Below are 14,284 nucleotides of genomic sequence, written 5' to 3'. Positions count from 1 at the left end.
CAAGCATGGCTCAGCTTGGAAACCTCTCCCTTTCCCCTCAGCATGGCTGGCTCAGGCATTCTGGGAGTTGAAGTCCACGAGGCATAAAAGAGCCAAGGTTGCCTAGCCCTGCCCAGGACCTTTGGCAAAACCGGTCTTGAGGGCCTTGCAAAAAAAAAAAAAGAAAAAAAATGTAAACAACAGGAAAGCAATGAAAACAATAAAGGTACAATGATGTGAATTGAAAGACAGGCTAAAGAAGAGCAGGAAGTGCAGAGTGTGGGAGGGGGGGGTCTACTAATTAGCCCCGCAACCACCTCCAGTGATGGATTCCCCTACTGGGACCTGAAGCCAATTGGCAGAGCCAAGTCTTCAAGCTACTGCAGAAGGAGGGGGGGCAGGTTTTACTGGGGGGGGTTGGGGGGCAGGATGCTCCACAGGGTCAGCACTATGGTAGAGAAGATTCTTCTGTATCCCAACATCTGGAGTTCCCGGCAGAAGTGGCAAGGATGGGTTTGCGCACTTGCCCGCCGCTCGGACGGCCCAGTTCCCATTGAGTCATGGACTGGTATCGGCAGACCGGGAACTGGGGGCCCCTTGCCGTACAGGATTCAGACCCTTGTTATTTTTCCCAAATTTAATTTTTTAGCCTCTCCTTACCGGGAGCCTGGTAGACAAGCAGGAAGGCAAGCCATCCTAGACCCATTGCCTATCTAGGGCGTCCCGAGACCCTATTCACCCCACACACACACACTAAGGTTCTATATACAAATCTAATAAAAAAGGAATGACACGTTAAAAGGGGGCTGGGTTTTTGTGTTTTTTTTAATTAGTCCGTTTTGCAAAAGCCTCTTGATGAGTTGTAAGCCCCCCTCCCACCCCGGGTCTGGCCTCAACGGCATATTGCCGCAGTGGGCCACAGAGGCGCGGTGGGTGCCCTTGCGGGCAGAGTGCCAGGGTGGTTTTGGGCACTCGGTGTATTTTTATTATTATTATTATTATTGCCCTTCCTGGTTTCCCACCAGCCCACTCCAATCCTGCCACGGCATCCATGATTTATTCTGCCCTGGGGGTTTCCCTCCCACCCAACCCGCAAAAAAGGCAAAATTGGTCCCCTGTGCCTCACGTTTCGGAATGTTCAAGATCATTTCGTGCCCCTCAAAGTGCCACTGTAGCTTGCAATTTGCTCAGAATGTCCCATTCCAATAGAGTGCCCACCCACACATACACCCAAAGGAGCCTGCCAAAGAGGAAATATCCATGCGAACATAGGCAGGAAACAGCAGTGGAATGAAAACAAAACGTCAAAAGTACAATAATATGAAGGACGGGCAGAGGGGAATAGGATGCATGGGGGGGGGGAGTGAGGGTCAGTGAATTAGTCCAGAAGCCACTTCCAGTGATGGGACTCCCCCCATTGGCACGTGTGTGCGCGCACACACACACACTCAGAGCTAGCTCTTCAGGCTAGGAGATGGGGCAAGCCTCAACCCTGGGGGAGGGGGTGGCAGGATGTTCCAGAGGGATGGATATTTTGTCAGTCTGCTTCCTGTCAACTTATCTTCCAAAAGGTCCACAACTCCACTGAGGACTCAGACCCTCGTCCTTTTCCCCCAAAGTCCATTTTGTTAGCCACTGTTGGTCAGGAGGCTGTAGCAGCTGCAGCTTGTAGGCAAGCCGGCCATCCTAGGATGACCATGACCCTATTCCCCCCACCCACCCACCCTTAAGGTCTTGTATAAGCCTAAAGGAGCCATTATTTCTCTCTGGGTAGGTTTCTCGTCCTTTGTCTAATCAAACGGTGGGGTCCACAGTTTTGCGTTTCACCCATCGCTACATCCAGTATGCAGCATCGGCAAGGCACATGCCCGGGGCGTGCATGTTTTCATGCAGGCAGTCCATCCATCGCTTTTTCAGTTGTCCTTGGGAGGGGGGGGAGGGAACCTGCTGGCCATCTGGGGCTGAGTACAAGTGCCCACTTCACAATGGATTCCACATCGGCTCTTGCCGCATGTCCGTACCACCGCAGCCTCGCTTCTCTCATTTTGTCTGCAACTGGGGCGACTTGGAAGGCCTTGAGGATCTCTTGTCATCTGATCCAGGCATGTTGACCACCCCCACCCACCCCCAATGGCCATCTGATCATTTGCATTTCCCCTGTCTGCAGTGCGTGTTCGTGTCTTTTCATTGTTAGCCACCGTCTCACCCCATAGAGGAAGGACCTCCGGGCGGGTTATCTTCCATTTAAGGCGCAGCAGGGTTTTTTCTGGTCACAGAGGACGCCAGTGGCCTCAGCCTGGCAGCGTTGACTTGTGCTCCGCCATTGAGACGTGTGCCAGCATCAAGTTAGGCGGGATCTGAGGCAACCAAATAAAAACAAGATCAGTGCAATGAAAATGAAAAATAAAAATAAAATGCAGTAATACGAATTAAAAACTGGATGGAGAGGGAGCAGAATGCAGGTCAACTAATAATAAGTCCAGCAACCATCTCCAGTGGGGTCCCTGCCCTATTGGGACCCCAGGCCAACCAGCACAGCCTGGCCTTCAGGCCCTTACAGAAAGAGAGGAGGGGTGGGGGAAACCTTACCCACAGGGGCAGTGCCACAACAGAGAAGACTCTTCGTGGACTTCAACTCCCAGAATTACTCAGCCAGGATGTTTTTAATGGATTCCTTCCTGTGTAAAGATATACAGATGCCCCCACCCCTCAGGTCGCTTGAAAAGGGTCTTTACGGGATGGATCAAAGCAGGATTTTGCAGCAAGGCAGCCTTGCACACAGAGAGAGAGAGAGAGAGGAGAGAGAGAGGGGCAGGTTATAATTATGAAAGATACAAAGAATACATAAAAATGCTGCATGACATAAAAGTGAGGTAGGACATAAAAGTGAGGCATAAAGAAAATGTGTGTATTAGTTGGAAGAAGAACAAGGAAATGGAAGACGCCAAACCACAATGAACGAACCTTTATTGTCAAAGTACAACCATGTATACATTGAGATTAGCTGAGCCTCCCTTCGTGCTCCCACCCCCCACAACTCACAGTGACAACAAACCCTCCATCTTATTATACCATGTGAACTAATTGCGCCACACACCGGCCTCGCAAGTCAGTTCTGCATAAAGTTTATAAAAATTATTTCCCGTTCAAAAGCCTAACAGCCCATGGTTAAAAGCTGTTTTTCAGCCTGGTGGTGCGGCTGGCTATACTCCTATATCTCCTATCCGATGGTAGGAGAGTAAAGAGATACCGTCCAGGGTGTGAATCGTCCCTGAGAATTTTCCTCACTCTTCCAAGGCAGCGAGTCCTGACGAGGTCATCCAGTGGTGTCAGGGGACAGCCCACAATGTCTTGTCCTGTACTCGCCACCCTCTGTAATGCTTTCCTATCCACGGCTGTCACACCAGCATAGTAAAGGTAAAGGTTCCCCCGCACATGCATGCTAGTCGTTTCCGACTCTACGGGCCGGTGTTCATCTCCGTTTCAAAGCCGAAGAGCCAGCGCTTGTCCAAGGACGTCTCTGTGGTCATGTGGCCGGCATGACTAGACGCCAAAGTCGCACGGAACCTTCCCACCGGAGTGGTCCCTATTTTTCTACTTGCATTTTTACGTGCTTTCGAACTGCTAGGTTGGCAGAAGCTGGGACGAGTAACAGGAGCTCACTCTGTTACGTGGCACGTAGGATTCGACCCGCCAAACTGCTGACCTTCTGATCGACAAGCTCAGCATCCTAACCCACTAAGCATACCAAACCACAATATCATACGAGAGGCCGCTCTCTATAGTATACGGGTAAAAGAGGGTCACCAGCCGTTGTTCTATCCTGTTCTTCCGCAAGACCCTGAGAAAGTGAAGTCTCTGTTGGGCCTTTCTAGCCACCTGGGTTGTATTAACTTTCCAGGTCAGATCTTCGCAGAGGTAGACTCCCAGAAATTTAAAAGGAGGAAACTCTCTCCACACGGTCTTCAACTGTCGGTCACACCTCGTAGGCCAGCACAGAGTTCAGTTACAGCTAACCACAAACATGGTGCCGGAAACCTAAAGACGCTTAGCAAGACACCTGTGACCTTTGCCAGCTAAAAGGTTGCAAGACATTTGGCCATAATTTAGCATCGCTAGGGGGGGGGCAGCAAGGGATGAGCTAGAAGGGGCCTAGAACTCATGTAACCAACCAGAGGGCACCAAGGACCCCACACTCCTCCTCCTCCTCCACTGTTATTTCTCATCCGCTCCATAACCGCCACCACCCCGCTCCCTTCTAGCACTGATGATGTTTACCTAGTTGGGTCATGAAAAGTCGGTAAGAAAACAAGCAAGCACCAAGGAGACCCCATCCATCCATCTGCCCTTCTTCCTATTTCCTTCCCTCTCTCCCTTGATCCCCGACTCTCTCCAAGCAATTAAAATTTTGGATGTTTTTAATGGATTCCTTCCTGTGCAAAGATATACGGATATTAAAGCAGGATTGTGCAGCAAGGCAGCCTTGCACACACACACACACACACACACACACACACACACACACACACACACACACAGAGAGAGAGAGGGAGGGAGGGAGAGAGGGAGAGAGAGAGAGAGAGAGGGAGGGAGGGAGGGAGGGAGGGAGGGAGGAGACAGCTTTTCCCACCAAAACCCTCTGGTTTATTCTGCAATCGGTTGCAAGACATTTAACTATAATTTAGCATCGCTGAGGGGGGGGGCTAGGGATGAGCTAGAAGGGGCCTAGAACTCATGTAACCAACCAGAGCTTACATTTCCCAGTTTTGCTACTTTTGGAGACTATATATGTACTTGCTTTTCCACGAAAACCTATTCAGACATTGACATGGCTTTTTGCTCTGAACCTTTTGCACAAAATAAAACAAGCTTCTTTTGATTCCGGGCTCTGAGTCTCTTTCTTGATTCTGCAACAAGAGAGATAGACCCACTTTATTTATTTTCTACCTCTCTCCCATTTGCACAGGGCAATTGGTCCCAAATCCCTTCCAAGGTGAACTGGAAGCCGGGTCTCCCCTTCAAGGTCCCCCCTCTCTTGAAGCTCAACCTTTGGAAATCAAATCGTGGGCGGCTCTCAGGGTTGAGCCCAAGGATGAGGAAGGCATCTGCTAAGAATGGCAGGAAAAATACCTGCATAAATTGACCAAAATTAAAAATAAATACACTGGAAACCCGAAATCTTTGCTTTTTTTCCTTTTACTCCAGATTCCTAAAAATAAAAATAAAAATCAGGGATCCCTCATCCCGCCGTCGAAGGTCTCTAGACAGACAGCCCTCTGCATATGCTCAGGAACCCGCTGGCTCGCCGGGCGGGCAAGAGTAGGGAGCAAAAACGGGTCTTGCTTCTGAGGAGGGAGGGATTCCCGTCTCGAGGGGCTGCAACAGACCCCCGAATAATCCTTCCAGCAATACCACCCCCTCGACCCTTCCTTTTCCTTCTCCCTTTTAACATTTGGTATTTTGAGGGCGACCCTTCTGACGGCTGGCGTTCGGCTGGCCTCAGTTGAAACGATCTCCAGCCCTTCCCCCATCCCAGTGAAGGTTTTTCTGCTTACCTTTCCGCCGAGGCCGCAAGCCGGGGCCTCGCGTGCCACCCGAGGCCGAAAAGGAACGCCCCTTCGTCGGCCGAGCGAAGCTCTAACCTCGCGGTCGACGAGAACCAATCAGGCTCCTCCTCCTGCTCAGCGCGCGCTGAGGCCTGCTTGTATCATGAAATCAAGCAATCATGAGCAAGTGCGTTGCTTCCTGGTGCTGGGAATTGCGGACGGAATCGGCGTAGCTCTGCCCCAAAGGGGGAGGGCAGAACGAGGCTCCACCCACGCGGCCCCTACGCAATTTGCGCACAGGCGGCCTTGGGCGGCGGCCAAGAAGAACCAAACCGCTTCCCGGGCGCGCGCTGAGCAGGAGGAGGAGCCTGATTGGTTCTCGTCGACCGCGAGGTTAGAGCTTCGCTCGGCCGACGAAGGGGCGTTCCGTTTCGGCCTCGGGTGGCACGCGAGGCCCCGGCTTGCGGCCTCGGCGGAAAGGTAAGCAGAAAAACCTTCACTGGGATGGGGAAAGGGCTGGAGATCGTTTCAACGGAGGCCAGCCGAACGCCTGCCGTCTGAAGGGTCGCCCTCAAAATACCAAATGTTAAAAGGGAGAAGGAAAAGGAAGGGTCGAGGGGGTGGTATTGCTGGAAGGATTATTCGGGGGTCTGTTGCAGCCCCTCGAGACGGGAATCCCTCCCTCCTCAGAAGCAAGACCCGTTTTTGCTCCCCACTCTTGCCCGCCCGGCGAGCCAGCGGGTTCCTGAGCATATGCAGAGGGCTGTCTGTCTAGAGACCTTCGACAGAGGGATGAGGGATCCCTGATTTTTATTTTTATTTTTAGGAATCTGGAGTAAAAGAAAAAAAGTAAAGATTTCGGGTTTCCAGTGTATTTATTTTTAATTTTGGTCAATTTATGCAGGTATTTTTCCTGCCATTCTTAGCAGATGCCTTCCTCATCCTTGGGCTCAACCCTGAGAGCCGCCCACGATTTGATTTCCAAAGGTTGAGCTTCAAGAGAGGGGGGACCTTGAAGGGGAGACCCGGCTTCCAGTTCACCTTGGAAGGGATTTGGGACCAATTGCCCTGTGCAAATGGGAGAGAGGTAGAAAATAAATAAAGTGGGTCTATCTCTCTTGTTGCAGAATCAAGAAAGAGACTCAGAGCCCGGAATCAAAAGAAGCTTGTTTTATTTTGCGCAAAAGGTTCGGAGCAAAAAGCCATGTCAATGTCTGAATAGGTTTTCGTGGAAAAGCAAGTACATATATAGTCTCCAAAAGTAGCAAAACTGGGAAATGTAACTTACGAGCTCTGGTTGGTTACATGAGTTCTAGGCCCCTTCTAGCTCATCCCTAGCCCCCCCCTCAGCGATGCTAAATTATAGTTAAATGTCTTGCAACCGATTGCAGAATAAACCAGAGGGTTTTGGTGGGAAAAGCTGTCATATCTCTCTCTCTCTCTCTCTCTCTCTTTGTGTGTGTGTGTGTCTGTGTGCAAGGCTGCCTTGCTGCACAATCCTGCTTTGATATCCGTATATCTTTGCACAGGAAGGAATCCATTAAAAACATCCAACATTATAATTGCTTGGAGAGAGTCGGGGATCAAGGGAGAGACGGAAGGAAATAGGAAGAAGGGGAGATGGATGGATGGGGTCTCCTTGGTGCTTGCTTGTTTTCTTACCGACGTTTCATGACCCAACTAGGTAACATCATCAGCGCTAGAAGGGAGCGGGGTGGTGGTGGTTATGGAGCAGATGAGAAATAACAGTGGAGGAGGAGAAGGAGGACTGTGGGGTCCTTGGTGCCCTCTGAGCTTGGGGTTTCTTTCAGATGTTTCATGACCCAACTAGATAACATCATTAGTGCTAGAAGGGAGTGGGGTTTGCGAGGAGGAGGAGGAATGATGAATCTGGGGTCCTTGGTGCTCTCTAAGCTGGTTGGTTTTCTTGCAGACATTTCATGACCCAACTAAGTAACATCATCAATGGTAGAAGGAAATAGGGTTTGTGGAAAGGAGGCGGAGATCCGTGTGGTCCTTGGTGCCCTCTGAGCTTGGGGGTTTCTTTCAGATGTTCCATGACCCAACTAGGGAACATCATCAGTGCTAGAAGGGAGTGGGGTTTCTGGAGAGGAGGAGGAGGATTGTGGGGTCCTTGGTGCTGAGCTTGGTGGTTTTCTTGTAGACATTTCATGATCCAGCTAGGTAACATCATCAATACTAGAAGAGTTTGTGGAGAGGAGGAGAAGGAGGAGGTGGTCTATGGGGTCCTTGATGCTCTCTGAGTTTGGTGGTTTTCCTGAAGACATTTCATGACCAAACTAGGTAGTGCTAGAATGGAGTGAGGTTTGCGAGGAGGAATAGTAATGATGAATCTGGGGTCCTTGGTGCTCTCTGAGCTGGGTCGTCTTCTTGCAGACATTTCATGACCCAACTAAGTAACATCATCAATGCTAGAAGGAAATGGGGTTTGTGGAAAGGAGGAGGAGGAGATCCGTGTGGTCCTTGGTGCCCTTTTGAGTTTGGGGGTTTCTTTCAGATGTTCCATGACCCAATTAGGGAACTTCATCAGTGCTAGAAGGGAGTGGGGTTTCTGGAGAGGAGGAGGAGGAGGATTGTGGGGTCCATGGTGCTGAGCTTGGTGGTTTTCTTGTAGACATTTCATGATCCAGCTAGGTAACATCAGTGCTAGAATGGAGTGGGGTTTGCAAGGAGGAAGAGGAGGAAGAGGAATGATGAATCTGGGGCCCCGGGGCCCCTCTGAGCTTGGTGGTTTTCTGTGGGGTCCTTGGTGCTCTCTGAGTTTGGTGGTTTTCCTGAAGACGTTTCATGACCAACCTAGGTAACATCATCAGTGCTAGAATGGAGTGGGGTTTGCTTTCAATTTATATTCGGGTGGCTTGTCCTGTCAGTTTTGATGGGAATAGTCCTGGGCAGGGGTCTTCAAACTTGGCCCTTTTATGACTTGTGAAGTTGAACTCCCAGAATTCCTCAGTCGGCGTGCCTGGCTGAGGAATTCTGGGAGTTGAAGTCCACAAGTCACAAAAGGGCCGAGTTTGAAGACACCCCACCTGGTCTTGAGGTCTCTGTAGTTGGGCTGTTTACTCATTTAGCTTGCTTAGCAGTTCCTGGATTGGTGTGTTGTTTGCTGCTTTATTGTTAGTCTGATGTTAACCTTGATGTTAACCTCTGCTCATCTAGTTGTTTTGCTGTGGAGGTGTTTTGGTTTTTTTATTCTTTTTTTTTTTTTGCTTGGTGGTGGTCTCTTTTTGAACGATACCTACATACTTATGCCGGATGGTGGCCAATTTGTCAAATAGGCAGTTTAGGTATGCAGATAAATATTTCCTTTTTTTTTTAGTATTTTGTATCTGTTGCAATTTGGGGTGGGGAAAAAATAAATGGCCCCCTCCCCGAATTTATCTAACCAATGCCTATTTTGAATGTTTTTAATTATGTATAATTAAAACCAACTCCCCACAGAACGTAGGACTGCCCCCCCCCCCCGACCTTCGCTCGTTTCGCCGAAAACTTGGCACTTCGAGCTGTTCTGGTCCAGGCTGACGGGTTTTAATTTTTTATTGGGTTTTAGTTTTAAATTTCAGGGACTTGATTTAATTAATTGTTTTCATCTGATTTTAATTTTTTGTATGTTATGTTTTTTAATCTTCCCTGTAAACCGCCGCCCTGAGTCCTATGGGAATAGGGCGGTATGTAAATTTAATAAAATAAAGAAAATAAATGTATACATCTCAATTCTTCTAAGACGTTTCTACGTGATATGCATGAGTTTATGCTTAGAACTTTATTAGAAAAGAGTTTAGGCTAAAAGACAAAATGCCTTTTTTGAAACCTTCATGATGTTAAGGGGGAGTTTTCTGACATCCACACCCCTACAGTCTTAGGGCCCCTCTCAAGAGAGAGGAAGAAGATGATCGTGGAAGGCAGGGAGCCCTCCAAACTATACCAAAAAAAGAAGATAGAAGCTGCCAGAGCGCCTGAGAGGGGGGAAGCTGATCTGCTTAGTCCTCCCTATCAGGAAGGAAAAATATATATGCAGAAACCCCCTTTTAGGCTCTACTACATTTATTTATTTATTTATTTAATTATATTTTTATACCGCCCTTCTCCCGAAGGACTCAGGGCGGTGTACAGGGCAATAAAAATAAGAATACAGGATACAAGATTTAAAGTTAAATGATTGTGCCCAATGTAGTAAGTTAGTTAAAAACAATGTTAAAACCCCCAAACCCATCAAACCAGGCCGGCTTGTTCGAATAGATAAGTTTTTAGATCACGCCGGAAGGAGCGAAGGTCGGGGGCCATCCGTAGTTCAGCCGGTAAGCGGTTCCAAAGGACTGGTGCGCCCACCGGGGTATTAAAATGCCTAAATTTTGTGACTTAAACAAAACTGAAAATTAAATATTTTTTTTCATGAACTTTGATCCTGATAGTGGATCTCACTACTCACTGATTAGGGGGATGGACTGGAAGACCTCCAAGGTCCCTTCCAGCTCCATTCTGATTGATTGCTTTAAATGAAGACAAGTTCATCATCAGGTAAAAAAGACACCATGGATCTTACAAGGCTAATTCTTGCACTCACTGTACATACATAAATATTTTACATTAAACAGGAAGAATCACAAAGAAGGGGAGTGGCTGCCAATTCTTTCCACGGGGGGGTGTATGTGTCTGAGCTGAGCTCTCCCAGTCGAGGGTCTCCAGTGGAGGGTGGGAGACTTGAGTTACTCAGTCATCGCAATATAAAAACCCTTTAAGGCTGTCCTGTTGAAGATGGTGCAGCATCTGGGAATGCGGTTGTTGGTGCGCAGACAAGATAAAGGAGAAGGGCGCCGGAGCGTAGCCAGGAGCAGCCGCCAGGTTCAGAGGCCCTGTGGAACTGAGGGCGGAGGGCAGGTTGAACAGGGGCGGGGTCCCGACGTGGAATCCCTGAGCTTTGCCGTAGACAGAAACACTAAGTTCAGGCACACCTGTGTTACTTGAGGTCACAGAAACATAACCGTACTGGTCGTAGCTGCCGGCTTGCTGGAAGGGCACACTGTGCTGCTTGGCCAAGGCTGCGGGGACCATATGTGACGAGGCAGAAGATAGGCTGCTTTGATGACCTGAGAGAGAACTGCTTAACGGAGAGAGGGAGCTGTTGGCCAAGTCACTGGTTGGAAGGGCTGCCATGTGAGAAGGTGCTGAAGGCAGAAGCAGATGGGTGGGCTCCACGGTGCTCGGCAACGAAGGACCTTTGGCAGGTAGTGATGGAGGAGAGGTTTCCGGGTTTGACATGGGAACGGTTGAAGGAGTGTCAAGAGCTGGCTGCGTTCGAACACCATTGTGTCCATTCATGACAGCCAGCGAGAAAGGTTCTGACGGAGGCACCGAACCTTGGTATGTCATCGCGTTATTTATTTATTTATTTATTTATTATTGGGACTTATCTCCCGAAGGACTCAGGGCGGCTAACAACAATAACGTACAATAAATACAGAAGTTAAAATAAAAATTAAAATTAAAGGCCCCTGTAGAATAAATTAAAATTAAAATAAATTAAAAATTAGAGTTAAAAATTAAAAACATAATTAAAATCCCTGTCAGTCTAGGTCAGCCAGGTGGAAAAGGAGTGTTTTGAGGCCGCGGCGGAAGGACTGGAGATCTTGGGCCATCCGAAGCTCAGGGGGGAGCTGGTTCCAAAGGGCTGGCGCCCCCACAGAGAAGGCCCTCCCCCTGGGGGTCGCCAGCCGACATTGTCTGGCCGACGGTACCCTGAGGAGGCCTTCTCTGTGTGAGCGTACTGGGCGATGGGAATTCGTTCCCGGCAGTAGATGGTCCTGCAAGTATCCCGGACCTAAGCCATGTAGGGCTTTAAAGGTAAGTACCAGCACCTTAAATCTCACCCGGAGGACAACTGGTAACTAATGCAGCTCACGCAGGGGGGGTGTAATATGGGAGTATCGTGCTCCCATCACTAACCGCGCGGCCGCACTCTGCACCAGCTGAAGCCTCCGGGTGGTCTTCAAGGGCAGCCCCATGTAGAGAGCATTGCAGTAATCTATACGGGAGGTAACGAGTGCATGGGTGACCGTACGTAGGGCATCTCGGTCCAGAAAGGGGCGCAACTGGTGTACCAGGCGAACCTGGGCAAATGCCCCCCTAGCCACGACTCCAATATGATCTTCAAAACTAAGTCGTGAATCCAGGAGGACGCCTAGATTGCGTGCTCTATCAACGGGAGGTAACATCTCTCCTCCTATAACCAAAGATGGAACCTCTTGGACTAAACAAGATGCCGGTACATAAAGCCACTCAGTCTTGGCCGGGTTGAGCCGGACCCTGTTCTTTCCCATCCAAATCTGTACCGCTTCCAGGCAACGGGACATCACATCGAGGGCATCACTGGGTTGGTTCGGGGTGGGGATGAAAAGCTGGGTATCATCAGCATATTGATGATACCTCACCCCGAAGCCACGGATAATTTCTCCCAGCAGCCTCATATAGATGTTGAACAGGAGAGGCGAGAGTACCGACCCCTGAGGCACCCCATAGCTAAGGGGCCTAGGGGTTGACCTCTGCCCTCCTGCCAACACCGTCTGCGAATGGCCCGAGAGGTAGGAGGAGAACCACCGCAAAACGGTGCCTCCCACTCCCAACCCCTCAAGACGACACAGCAAGATACCGTGGTCGATGGTATCAAAAGCTGCTGAGAGATCTAATAGGACCAGGACAGAGGAATAACCCCTATCTCGGGCCCGCCAGAGATCATTCACCAGCGCGACCAATGTCGTCTCCGTGCTATACCCGGGCCTGAAACCCAATTGGTACGGATCCAGATACTCAGTTTCCTCCAGGACCAAAGGGAGCTCCCGTGCCACCACGGTCTCAACAACCTTCGCAAGAAAGCGAAGGTTGGAGACAGGACGGACGTTATTTAAAACAGCTGGATCCAATGCAGGTTTCTTAAGGAGGGGCCTTACTACCGCCTCTTATGCGGAGAGGCCTGGTCGTAAGAGGAGGAGGAGGAGGAGGACGAGGAAGTGGAGGCCATTACAAGGCTACTGCTCTGGACAGAGCAGGTCAGGCTGGATGTGATGACAGGGGTGGAGTAGGCGGACTCCTGCACTCTATTGGACATTGGCAAAGAGGTATTCCAAGATTCACTTACAGGCTTGGTGTACAGGATATTGTTGGGTGCTGGGCTGCTTTCATAGCTTGAAGCAAATCCAAACTCTGGGACTGCAGGTTCCAGCCCAAATTCAACTGCTCCAAATTGCACGTTTGTTTAGCCATGGAACGTCAGTCAATCCAGGCATTTCCACCGCAGAAGAAGGGATTTTTGAAACGGGGGGCGTTCTCCGTTTAGACGGCTTGTTCTGCTTCTGCTGCGTTGGATGGGCTGGCACCCCTTGACTTCCAGGAGAAATTTATTTATTTATTTATTTATTTATTTATTTGATTTGATTTGATTTGATTTGATTTGATTTGATTTGTATACCGCCCTTCTCCCTAAGGACTCAGGGCGGTGAACAGTGACATAAATAATAGAATGTACAAATATAGATATTGAAAATAAATTAAATGTTGGAGAGGGGTGGGATTTTATTTATTTATTTATTGATGGGATTTATATCCCGCCCTATCTCCCGAAGGACTCAGGGCGGCTAACAACAAAACATATAATAAGTACAGAAATCAAGATAAAAATAAAACTGAGAACATCTGTGCAATAAATTAAAATTAGAGAATTTAAAAAATAAATTAAAAATTCTAAATATAAATTAATTAAAATGCCTGTCAGTCTAGGTCAGCCTGGTGGAACAGGAGTGTTTTGAGGCCGCAGCGAAAGGATTGGAGGTTTTGGGCCATCCGAAGCTCAGGGGGGAGCTGATTCCACAGGGCTGGCGCTCCCACAGAGAAGGCTCTTCCCCTGGGGGTCGCCAGCCGACATTGCTTAGCTGACGGTACCCTGAGGAGGCCTTCTCTGTGTGAGCGTAATGGGCGATGGGGATTTGTTCCCGGCAGCAGATGGTCAGCCGCAGAGCTGTCCACTGCCAAGGCCTCCCAGCCTTTCTGGGGAGCAAAATATTCCAGTGCAGGTGGTGGGACAGAGGCTGCCGGTGGAGGCGGGTGGTTGCTGCTGCCGCTGGGTCGGCTGGCTCAGGACCGGCGACGGCTCAGGCTGGGATTTGAAGTCAAAATGGCTGAGGATGGAAGGCTGTGAAGTCGACGATTTGACATCCCAGAATGAGGTTGGCATTTTGGACACTGGAGAGGTGGTATTTGAGAGGACCCTGTGAGGTGAACTGGCCCAAAGCTGGAGATTTCAGAGGCTCCAAAATCTGAGAACCAGTGGAGTTGGCTAACTTGGAAGAGCTAAGTTCTCTGATTCCAGAACTGAGCACTGAAGACAGACTTTTTGTGCAGGGCAAGTGTTCACCGTGCTTGGATCGCTTGTTCCCAAGGCCGTCTGAGGATGGTGCTGGGAATTGGTGAAGGTGAGCGCCTGGCCGAAGGTTTGCTGCTGAAAAGCATCAAAGGAGGGGGCCAACAGGTCTTCATTTGGGGCACCAGGATTCTCAAGCAGCGTCACCAGGTCAATGCTTTGGCCAGAAGCGACGTGTTTCTCAGCTGCAACTGAATGAAGCCAGCTGGGTGATACGGAGTCAGTTACTGCCTCTCAAGCCAGTTCGCCTCTCTGGCCTCTTATGGGGGAGATAGGAGCAAGGCATGTTTTTTATCAAAATAATAAAATCAGGAAATAAACCGATAAA

General features: G+C 49.4%; 2 protein-coding genes across 3 annotated transcripts in view; one reads left to right on the top strand and one right to left on the bottom strand.

The window, feature by feature from the left end:
- Positions 1-5,852: 5,852 nt before the first annotated feature.
- RBM17 (RNA binding motif protein 17) overlaps positions 5,853-14,284 on the top strand; it is a 29,371-nt gene continuing 20,939 nt past the window's right edge. For both annotated transcript variants that reach the window (XM_083366139.1, XM_083366138.1), the window contains exon 1: positions 5,853-6,005. The gene's annotated coding sequence lies outside the window, so the exon portion shown is untranslated. The remainder of the gene's footprint in view (positions 6,006-14,284) is intronic.
- LOC310642023 (ubiquitin-associated protein 2-like) lies at positions 10,257-14,242 on the bottom strand (the record flags this gene model as incomplete). Its single annotated transcript, XM_083365400.1, is given in 6 exon segments — positions 10,257-10,923; positions 12,491-12,795; positions 12,797-12,923; positions 13,580-13,776; positions 13,778-14,034; positions 14,185-14,242. Coding segments are annotated over 6 exon segments (1,611 nt in total).

Source organism: Vipera ursinii (assembly GCF_947247035.1).
Source record: "Vipera ursinii genome assembly, chromosome: 6".
Lineage (NCBI taxonomy): Eukaryota > Metazoa > Chordata > Lepidosauria > Squamata > Viperidae > Vipera > Vipera ursinii.
The sequence above is the reverse complement of the archived record's forward strand: the minus strand, read 5'-3'. Positions and strand labels throughout refer to the sequence as shown.